This window comes from Macaca nemestrina, chromosome 4 (assembly GCF_043159975.1).
Source record: "Macaca nemestrina isolate mMacNem1 chromosome 4, mMacNem.hap1, whole genome shotgun sequence".
Taxonomy (NCBI): domain Eukaryota; kingdom Metazoa; phylum Chordata; class Mammalia; order Primates; family Cercopithecidae; genus Macaca; species Macaca nemestrina.
This window is the reverse complement of record NC_092128.1, coordinates 96,328,360-96,339,181: the sequence shown is the minus strand read 5'-3', so window position 1 is coordinate 96,339,181 and position 10,822 is coordinate 96,328,360. Positions and strand designations below refer to the sequence as shown.

Below are 10,822 nucleotides of genomic sequence, written 5' to 3'. Positions count from 1 at the left end.
AAATGTGCTTACTGTGTCAAGAAACTCACCGTATTTATGGCTAGTAATAAAATTTGAGCTTTCAAGAGAAAATTAGAATCTTGGAGATCTTGTATTCACCACCATGAGCTTGATAGCTTCAGAATACTTAAGACTTTTCTGAGCTCAGAAGTGAAATTAACACATGCAATTTTTTGATATAAAGTAAGATATCGCAACATCTGGAAAATTGCATAACTAACATAGTCAACCAATATTTCCCCAATGACCAATGCTTGATGTTACAAAATCATGCATGGGTAAAAGATTCATTCAATGTAGGAGGTAAACAGTGGATAGTAATGTTAGAGAATATAGCAACAGTTAATTTGTATAGTTTCAGATTCCACATTATAACCAACCTTTAAGAAGCTACCACTTGTTAAGTTTTGGTGTGATACCAAAGAATATCTGCAATGATCTAATGAAGCTATCAAAATGCTCTTCCTTTTTTAAGTACATAATCGCAGTTAGAAAAAAATATCTGTGATGCTGGATAATCTTCATAAACTTCAATCAAAACAATATATTGTAACAGATTGAATGTAGGAGCAGATATAAGAATCCAGCTGTTTTCTATTAAACTAGACATTTATGAGATGCATAAAACTGTAAAACTATGCCAGTCTTTTTACTAAACTTTTAAAATTAAAAAAAAATTGTGGTAAAATATGCATGAACATAAAATTTACCGTCTTAATCATTTTTGAGTGTTCAGTTCATAGTGTTAAGTACATTAACATTGTTGTGCAACTATCTCTAGAACTTTTTCATCATGCAAAACTAAAATTTTGCACCCACTGACCCATAACTCCTGATTACGCCCTCTGCCCCTCAGCCCCTGGCAACCATCATTCTACTTGCTGTCTCTGAATTTAACAACTCTGGGTGCTTCATATAAGTGAAATCATATAGTATTTGTCATTTCGTGACTGGTTTATTTCACTTTGTAACTTTCTTTTTTTTTTTTTGAAATATAGTCATTTTCATAACAATGTTATTTATGTTAACATGCAATGGATTTCTTATTGTTATTTCAATGAACAATAAACACTTCAAAATTCTCAGTTTTAAATTCTAATAGAATAAATGTCAATAGATATAGCCACTATACATATCTCTATTGTATCACTAGCTGCAGTACTGTAATTATTAAATTTAATGTCTGTCTTTTTACTATATGGTGACTGTTGTGACCAAGACTGTGGAGTATTTATTTTATATCTATAGGGCAGATGTTAACTGAGTATTTGGTAAGTGATGAATGCTGAAACCCAAATTACAGTCAACACACTTTGAAAGTTACGGATCAACTTGTTGTGTGAGTGTATAATGCATAATTTTAAGGGATGATGGAATAAACATTTTAAATCGCTATTATATAGCTTAATGTGTTTGGGAAGAACTGTAACTTACATATTGAACTTCCCATTTCACCAATTTCATTGTTTAGTATGAACATAAAGTAAGATGCCAGGTAAATAATGTTGTATGTTGGAAGGGCAGAAAGTTGTGAAATTGGGACCCCAGTGCTGGAGTTGGGAAAGCAATCATAGTCGTGAGCTGCATTTCTTCTGATGAATGAGTTTTCCTGCCATCTTCCTTGTGGGCATTTGCTGATAAGGAGAAACTCATTGGTAGAGAGTCCTTGAAATTTCCATAATATGTGCCAACACGAATTAATAAAAAATACAACAATTATGCAATATGGGAATTGAAAGCCAGTATTGTACTATATCCACTATGATGATTAATATTGAGTGTCAATTTGATTGGATTGAAGGATGCCAAGTATTGTCCCTGGGTGTGTCTGTGAGGGTGTTGCCAAAGGAGATTAACATTTGAGTCAACGGACTGGGAGAGGCAGACTCACCCTCAATTGGGTGGGCAACATCTAATCAGCTGCCAGCATAAAAGCAGGCATGGAAAGAAAAGACTTGCTGAGTCTTCCAGCCTCCATCTTTCTCCAGTGCTGGATACTTCCTGCCTTTGAACATCAGACTCTAAGCTCTTCAGCTTTTGAACCCTTGGACCTATACCAGTGAATTTCCAGGGGCTCTTGGGCCTTCGGCCACAGACTGAAGGCTGCGCTGTCAGCTTCCCTACTTTTGAGGTTTTGGGGCTGAGATTGGCTTCCTGGCTCCTCAGCTTGCAGACAGTGTATTATGCAACTTCACCTTGTGATTGTGTGAGTCAATTCACCTAATAAACTCCCCTTTATATATACATCTATCCTATTAGTTCTGTCCCTTTAGAGAACCCTGAGTAATATACTCACCAAACAATATGGGACTTGAAAGCCAGTAATAGTACTGGCTTTAATTTCAAGGCTTTCAAGACCTAATAATTATGTCTTAAACCCTCATCTTTTCAAGAGAATGACTGTATTTCTCATTTGTTAAAAACCTGCCCTAATGTCTTTCTCCTGATGAATGTTCTTAGTTACTCTAGAGCCATGGGATCATTGAGGAAATTTTTTGAATTTGATTAAAAATAGTCTGTGTTAAAAATAAAAACTGACAGAATGACATATTAAGCCCTTACCTTCTCTGTATTTTATTAGTAATACATATGGTGAATAAATACAGTTGCTGCCATATAAAGCAATTTTTCGTGCTGTTAACATTGTTTTCTGATTTACTATGATTTGAGTATTTATTGATCTGGGGCTGTCACTGGCCTGAAATAACTGGTGTTTAGGGTCTAAGTTAGGCAGGATCTCACAAGATCTTAAATTCCATAGAGAAGAGTGTCTGAGAAATGTGCCTTTTGCTGGTCGCAGTGGAATAAAGCTTTTGGTCTTCTGCATACTTGGATCTGGTTTCCTGCAAAGCCATGTTGCCCACATTGGTGCCAATGGCTAAAGCTGAGTTTTTTAATGACAGCACCGACTTAAATTCTTGTCGCATTCAGACCAGTTGCAGTCTTGTCTCTGCCCCCTTCCCATATGAAGAGTTTGGGGAAGAAACACCATGAAAAGGTATAGTCCTCCTGAGTGCCTGATCCAGAGCTCAGACATTTTTGGAAGTGACTTGGCCTGATCTTTTATCTGACTGTCTAATTTAGAAAACCACAGATTGTCTGAGCTTAAAGGGAATCAAAGACAAAACAAGACTGAGGTGGCCAAGCTACAAACGCAGAGATGCAGATCTTTGTGAAGACCCTCACAGGCAAGACCATCACCCTCGAGGTCGAGCCCAGTGACACCACTGAGAATGTCAAGGCCAAAATTCAAGCCAAGGAGGGCATCCCACTTGACCAGCAGCGTCTGATATTTGCGGGCAAACAGCTGGAGGATGGCCGCACTCTCTCAGACTGCAACATCCAGAAAGAGTCCATCCTGCACCTGGGGCTGCACCTGCAAGGTGGCATTATTGAGCCTTCCCTCTGCCAGCTTGCCCAGAAATACAACTGCGACAAGATGATCTGCCGCAAGTGCTGTGCTCGCCTGCACCCCTGTGCTGTCAACTGCCACAAGAAGTGCAGCCACACCAGCAACCTGCGCCCCAAGAAGAAGGTCAAATAAGCCTCTTCCTTCCCCCGAGGGCAGCCTCCTGCCCAGGCCCCATGGCCCTGGGGCCTCAATAAAGTGTCCCTTTCATTGACTGGAAAAAAAAAAAAAAAAAAAAGAAGACAAAACAATTCAACACACCTTTTTTTTTGCAGTTGACGAAGCAGAACTAGAGAGGCCAAGTGGCTCGCCCCAGTCAATACTGAATTGGTGACAGAACAAGGGCTAAGCCCAGGGCTCTCATCAGTGGTTTATTTTCTTTCAGCTGCCTGCTGATGGGGAACATTTGTGGGACTTCTTTGAATGCAATCTTGGGAAAATATAGTGAAGTGGGGTCAACCCCACCCCAACTCTCTCTCTTTCTGTTTATGTCTCTCCCTGTCTCGCTTGCACAGACACAGAATATTCCAGTCGCAGTTCCAACAGCTCTGTGACTTTGCTTGGGTCACTTAAGCGAGCTAAGGCTCAGGAGTGTACTCTGCTGCAGGGAGATGGTGACACCTGTGCTGGCTGTTGCACGTCTTCCATGAGATGGTATGTATGGAAGCCCTTCCTGAGATGGAAAACCCTATAACTAGTGTAACAGGGTGGTAGTAACAGAAGATTTTAAAGCGAAGCTCCGAAATGCTTGTTCGCGTAGTTTTTTGTATAGGTACAAGAAATCTCATGAGGTTGTGAATCCTGCGGTTTCATTTGCATAATTCATAACTCCGTAATATGATATTGTCTTAACCAAATAGTTAGCCTTCTCCCCTTCTTTTCTTCATCCCTTGCAGCCTTTTAAGCCAAATTCTCAATTTCAGACCTTGCTGGAAGTCCCCTTGGACCTTCGGTTTGTTATTTCAAAGCTAGGATAAAAAGAGTTTGAGGTACGGACATGTCTAAGAAAAATATACTTCTTGCTTTGGGCCTTTTCTTTCATTCTGTGTTATTTGGCAAGCTTGTTCTATTTGCTTGAGCTGTGGGCTGGGGGTTAGGAGACTCACTGGGTTTTGATCCCTGCTCTGCTCTGTGTCGCTTTGGACCTGGTACTTAACCACTGTAGAAAATAAAAAGGCTGGTTCAGAGGACAGCCTGTTTTGGTCAGTTCAGGCTGCCATAACAAAGTGCCATACGTGGACTGGGAGTTTAAACAACAGAAATGTACTTTTTCACAGTTCTGGTGGCTGGAAAGTGTGAGATGAGGGTGCCACCATGGTTAGGTTGTGCTAAGGGCTCCCTTTCTTGCTTGCAGATGGCCATCTCCTCACTGCGTATTCACACGGCAGAGACAGACAGACAGACAGTTAGCAAAATCTCTAGCGTCTCCTTCTCTGTCTCTTTCTGTTTTTTTTGGTTTGTTTGTTTGTTTTTGAGATAAGATCTCACTCTGCTACCCAGGCTGGAGTGCAGTGGTACAACCTCAGCTCACTGCAGCCTCGAGCTCCCAGGCTCAAGAGATCCTCCCACCTCAGCCTTTCTGGTAGTTGGGAACACAGGCGCACACCATCATTCCTGGCTAATTTTTTGTATTTTTTGTAGAGACGGGGATTCGTCATGTTGCCCAGGCTGGTCTTGAACTCCTTGACTCAAGTGATCTGCCTGCCTTGGCCTCCCAAAGTGCTAAGATTTGAGACATGAGCCACCACACCCAGCTGGTGTCTCTTCTTAAAAGGACAGCAGTCCCATCATGAGGATCTCACCCTCATGATCTCATCTAAACCTAATTATTTCCCCAAGGTCTAATATCCAAATACCATCACATTGGGGGTTGGGGCTCCAAAATATTAATTTTTTGAGGGGGAACACAATTTAGCCCATAGCAGGCCCCTTGCAGTCTAAACGCTGCAAGTCTATATTACATGTGAGGTGTGATGTAAGTACTGTGAGATATCAGAAAAAGTGTAGTACAGAAAATCCAAAATACATCTCACTCCTCAGGAGCACAGCCTGTTTGGAAAGCAACCATAACACAAAGCAATGCGAGAAGAATCACACGAAAGGAGCAGAGACAACAAGGGCCTGCTGCATTTCGAGAGAGAGAGAGAGAGAGAGAGATTGATTCCCACTGGAAGAATCAGGAAGGTCTTCCTGGAAGAGGTGGCATTGAGTTGGAATTTGAAAGATGGCAAGATATCCACAAATGATTATGGGTATGGGGTGAGTGACAGGCAACAAGAGCGAAGTTGGAAACATGCTTTTTGGAGAACAGATAAGCCTGAAGTTTTAGCAGGGGATAGTCCTGGAAATACTGGTTCAGTCCACCCAGTTCTAAAAGCAAATCTAAGAACACTGGAACATGTGTGATGACTGGAGAACCTCTTCAGCAAATTAATAAACAAAGTGGGCTTTGGGGGAAATTAACTCAACTACAGGGAGGAGAGTTGCTTAGGGCAGAGAGGAGATGAACAGAGAGGCCAGTTTGGAATCTAGAGATGTGGCTTGTAGATTTCTCTTAAACATCTGGAATGTATATTCAAACAATAACAACAAAAATCAAGCTGTGGATTTATTCACTGCTGGAAAACCACCATCACCCTTCTGGTTTTGGCGTCTGCTTTGGGTGATCAGATTTATTTCCTCTTGTCAGGAGTTATATTCCCTTTGCGTAATAGAGGCTGTGGGTGCGTCCGGGGAGGTGTCTGTAGTCAAGACAAGCTGCCGTTTCCAAGGGCAAGAGCTGGCATTTCACTGGTCGCTGCATACCTCATTTCTGGGACGGGCAGGAGTGAACTTGGTGGGGCAGTAGAGCCTGAAGCAGACTGTGTTCTACATTTTGGGAGCTGTCATCCTCAGGGATGAAAGACTGTCGATTCAGTTTTCAGTACCCTTGACGTCTGCAAGTTGCTTTTGTAGCCTGAATTCCTCAGGCCTCTTCTGCCTGGCGTAGGAAGGTTGCCACCTTGACATGAGCCATCAGACTTGGCTGCCTCACTGCGTCTGTCTGTGTGACAGTAGTGGCTCTGCCCTGATTTTATTTATGGTTGTGTTTCACATGGGCTCAGGACAGTTCTCATAGGTTCTTTTCTGAGGGTTCATTGTTAGTGTCCCTTCCTGCAAAGCCACTTACGAATGCTGTTTCCTGGGGACTTTCATGCCCTCTCCCTTGTGGCTGCCCTGAACACCGATTGTCAGAGTTTCCAGTGGTGCCAGAAGATCCCGGGCCCCATTCCAGGCTCACTGTGCTGGAGCCACTCTGTCGTCTCTCCTGGGGCATTGGTGCCTCTGCTCAGGAAGCATGAACCTTCCTCCCTCCAGGTCACACTCCTCATGCCAATGAACACCCAACCCCTTTGATTCAGAAGTTCTCCAGACATGGCCAGACTCTGAATCCCAGTTTAAGCCAAGCCTGAGGACTCCCACTCCCACACCAGCCCCTACAAGGCATGTGGCTATTGCACTTTGTTTCTTGTCCAGGTGGCAGGACGGGGAAGCAGGTGCTAGAGGCACCAGCAGCACCACTCCCAAGGTGTCAGGGGTGAAAGTGTGGCAGAAAGTTGCATAGTTGCATGTCGATGTAAAGTATCCTCCAGGGAAATTTCATTTTCAAAAATGCCAGGACTGACTGTATTTTCGTAGAACCAAGACAGAGCTTCCGTTCTCAGAGGGTGGGCTTTGTAAACAAGACGGCCCACTGCTGAGTCCAGGAGTTGTCTCTTTGGGGCATTCAGGGAGCTCAGGGGGACGCTGTTGCTGGTCGGTTGCCCTGAGCAGGAACTTCTCAGGCAGGATCAGGGGACTGGGAGCCCTGGGATTTAGGAAAGCGGGCTGCGGGAAATGCCCTCAGCTGCAGGTCAACCTGCGTCCTGGTGTTGGGTGTAACATGGTATGTAAAGAGTATGAATTGGTGGAGCAGCTACCCTGTTTTTCCATCATGGCATGGGGTATCTTTTCAGTTCCAAGCCTGAGAGTAAATTCTGGAAGGGTGGGGCAGGGTGGACCTTTGGGTAAGAAGACAACTTCATTGCCATTAGGCCGGCACAGTCCCCAAAGGGCTGACATCCCTGGGTCCTGCTGGGCAGTGGGGGCTGGTGGTTTGGGTACAGAGGGCACAGGGGGGCACCAGCTTTGAAGTGGCTCTTCAGCTGATGGTCAGTTATTAGACATCTCAACTGAATGACTGTTGTGGGGAAACAAAGATGAACAGATCCCTCTCCAGGGAATTCACATTCCGTTTGGGGAGACAAACAAATAAATGCAATGGAAAAAAAATGCTATGACTGAGATGTCCTGTCGCAAAGAGTGTGCCTCAGCAGCAGCAGCGGGAGACAGAAGGTGGTAAACATCCCGGGGGATGGGAATTAGGATTGCCTGTGACCTCCAGGTGGATGGGTGGGGCTTGAGGACATGGAGACAGAAGCAAGCATGGGTGAGGAAGGCCATGGGGCACCCCAATGCTGGGGGTGCACAGAGCGCAACTGAGGGTGCTCATGGATGCAGAAATCTGAGGAATCGATTTTTTCCTCAAGGTGACAACAGTCAAGGCAGAAAGAGGGCACTGGTGTCCCAAAATGCGGACCTGGGAAGTGAGTCCCAAAGACCCCTGGACAGAGTCACCCCAGTTCTCTCTGTGGGGATCTAGTTTTAGGACTTGTGTTCCAGAACGAGCTCCTTCTATTTGATGGGCTTCAAAAGTGGTAGGGCCTTGTAGAAATGACTAGTTTACTAGTGTGCATTGTGCACTCCCTCAGATCTCTGGTTTGGAAACATGCCCTTCTAGAAACCTTCCCTTTAAATTTAATTATTTGAATTAGTAATAGAGGCAACTGGTGCAAAAGATACAAAAGGAAGGTAGATAATGAACAGTAAATCTCCCTTCTAGCCCAGGGACCCAGCCGTCCTCTCACCCTCCCTAGAGGAGGCACTGTGTTCAGTTTCTTGTGTCCTCTTCCAGAGATATTTTATGCACAACATGGCTCTTTCTCTACACACACACACCCACAGCACCTATTTAAACATAAACAGCAACACATCATAAGGTCTTTCTGCACCTTGTTTGTTTCTCCTAGAAATATATCTGGCTCTGGTTCCATATGAGCTCATATAGAGCTTCCTCAGTTATTATAGCTTCTGCTTATTCAGAATATATGTGTCAATAAACATGTGCCTATTGACACATATGCCCCATGATCGGACAGTTAGGTGCTTTTGATCTCTTGCCATTACAGCAGTAGCACTGCAAATATACCTAACATCCATCATTTCACAAGAGTAAAGTACTTGCAAAGGGCAATATGTTTCCAGAAGAAGAGTTGTTCGATCAACTTGTATATGCCTTTAAACTTCAGGTAAGCATCACCAGGTTGCTTTCTGTAATGGTCATATCTCTTTCCACGCCCACCAGAAATGTCTGAGAGTGCCTATTGCTCCACACTCTTACCAACGGATTCTGTTGTTGAGCCTCTTGGTCTTTGCCACGCTGATTGGTGAAAAAATGTTTTTTCATGGTAGTTACCATTTGTGTTTCCTAGTAGTTTGACAGAAATTGAGCATCTTAAGAGAGTACTTTTAAAACTCCCATACAAGTTCAGTCCTTTTTGAAGTAGGCAGAGGACAGAAGGGAACAATATTCAGAAAACAGAGGTCCCAATCAGCTGAGAGATAATTGTAATAAGTTCCTTGAGGACAAGCACGTATCCTTTTCCTTTTTATCTTTGTTGGCACACAAAATTCACTATAAATGTGTGTCAGATTGAATTTATGTCACTTTGGTGTAAGAGGGGAAACTTTTTTCGTATCTGCCCTTCAGACTTTGATGTTTCCCTTTCAAGAGTTTGAAAGTGGTTTCCTGGAAAAATTCTGTTCAAAGAGTGCGAGTTTCATTTCTCATTACAATGTTACTGCCTGAAGGCCCCATTCATCTGTTATCTCCATGGCTTTCTCGTTGTCTTTCCTAAATCATCATGTATCTGTGAGGAAGGTGTCAGAACTGCATTAATCTCAGAATATGAGGAGAAAACATTTTGTGAATGACCTGGACTCCAAATCTTGAAGGAGTGTTTCTCTATAGCCTGTATTTGCTGCCCATTTTTTCATACTGCATTAGCCAGTATTAAATCTCAGTGAGTTACAGCTCTTTGGTGCATTCACCTTAACTCTAGGACATTTACCAAAGGAGTTCTGATCACGGGATCCCATGGGAAACATTAGTATTATAATCTACATTACAGCCAGTATTGAAAATTTTATTAGAATGCAGTATGATATATCGAGATCTCTACAAAAATGAATCATTTTTGCAATTTGACTTTGCAACCATTAAAACTTTCCATAAACATAGATCTATGCATCCAATAAAGAGCATACAACATGAAACTTTTTGTACACTCAAATATTTCAAATTTTAGGATAAAAAGCTTAGTGGCAATAAATTGGATATCTATGTGCCTTGCCCTGACCCCTTAGGAATGAAAAAATATCTGTTTTTAGTCACCAAGTTTTATGCTGGAAGTCATGTTAAAAAAACGATTATGGACAATCTTATTTCCTTTCTTCTTTCCTCCCTTTCTTTTTTCTTCTTCCTTCTTTGGTCACATATTAGGCAGCTACCATACACTGGCCACAGGGATAGTCAGAAGGTAGGTAATTGTGCTTATAAATATGACTGTTTTCACAATCGTTGTAAGGGAAACTTATTTTCTTTTTCTGTAAACCTTTTTGTTGGCAACAAACACAAAGGAAGGAGCTGATTCCACAGCCTAAGACTGGTGGTTAAAACACCACTTTCTTGTACAAAAATCTCACATTCACAGAGGTGCCAGAGTGCTTGAAATTCTGCCACTAGAGTTTTTATCCATTTGGTTTAAAGTATTAGCCCAGAAAGTCCCTGTTCAAGTGCAAGTCTATAACTTGGGATAAATAACGTACACTGATGTGTACTGAGGTATTTGAGATTTTAAAAATTATACAATTAACTATCATCTAGGAGAGGACTGACTCCTAAGGAAAGGGAAACACCAGGTGGGTGGCGCCTGATGGTGGAAGGGATGAACCAGAACATGGGATATTGCTGGGGATTTGTGAGAGTGCACAAGACAAGGGCCCTGTAACCTAGATGTATAGACATTGCTCCATTGTCTCTGGATAGTAGAAAACCAGGTCATTGTGGTGTCACCTCGTTCCTTCTCTGGGTATCTGTCTGTCTCCCTTGGATGGTGACTGGAATTTGCTGGGTAAACTCCCTGCCACTAATCAAGACTAACCTCCCTAGGTGGTCTACACCTGATTTCCAACTCAAACTCTCACACAGGTGTCCTCTCCTCTGTAGACCCTAAGCCACGGGGAATTATTTGCTGTTTCCCCCCAAAACCAGCC

General features: G+C 42.9%; 1 protein-coding gene and 1 long non-coding RNA gene across 3 annotated transcripts in view; both read left to right on the top strand.

Moving 5' to 3' along the window:
• The first annotated feature begins 3,145 nt into the window (after positions 1-3,145).
• On the top strand, positions 3,146-3,544 carry LOC105475719 (ubiquitin-ribosomal protein eL40 fusion protein-like). Of its 2 annotated transcripts, XM_024790827.1 has the most exons (2): positions 3,161-3,263; positions 3,351-3,544. In XM_024790827.1, exons 1-2 carry the CDS (start codon positions 3,161-3,163, stop codon positions 3,542-3,544), a joined length of 297 nt encoding a protein of 98 aa, XP_024646595.1. The 2 variants fall into 2 exon arrangements, with proteins under 2 accessions (XP_024646596.1, XP_024646595.1); XM_024790828.1 differs by having other exon boundaries at positions 3,146-3,544.
• A 267-nt stretch (positions 3,545-3,811) lies between these two features.
• Positions 3,812-10,822, top strand: part of LOC105475720 (uncharacterized) — a 29,314-nt gene continuing 22,303 nt past the window's right edge. The window contains exon 1 of the long non-coding RNA XR_983598.2: positions 3,812-4,063. This is a non-coding gene — a long non-coding RNA (uncharacterized lncRNA). The remainder of the gene's footprint in view (positions 4,064-10,822) is intronic.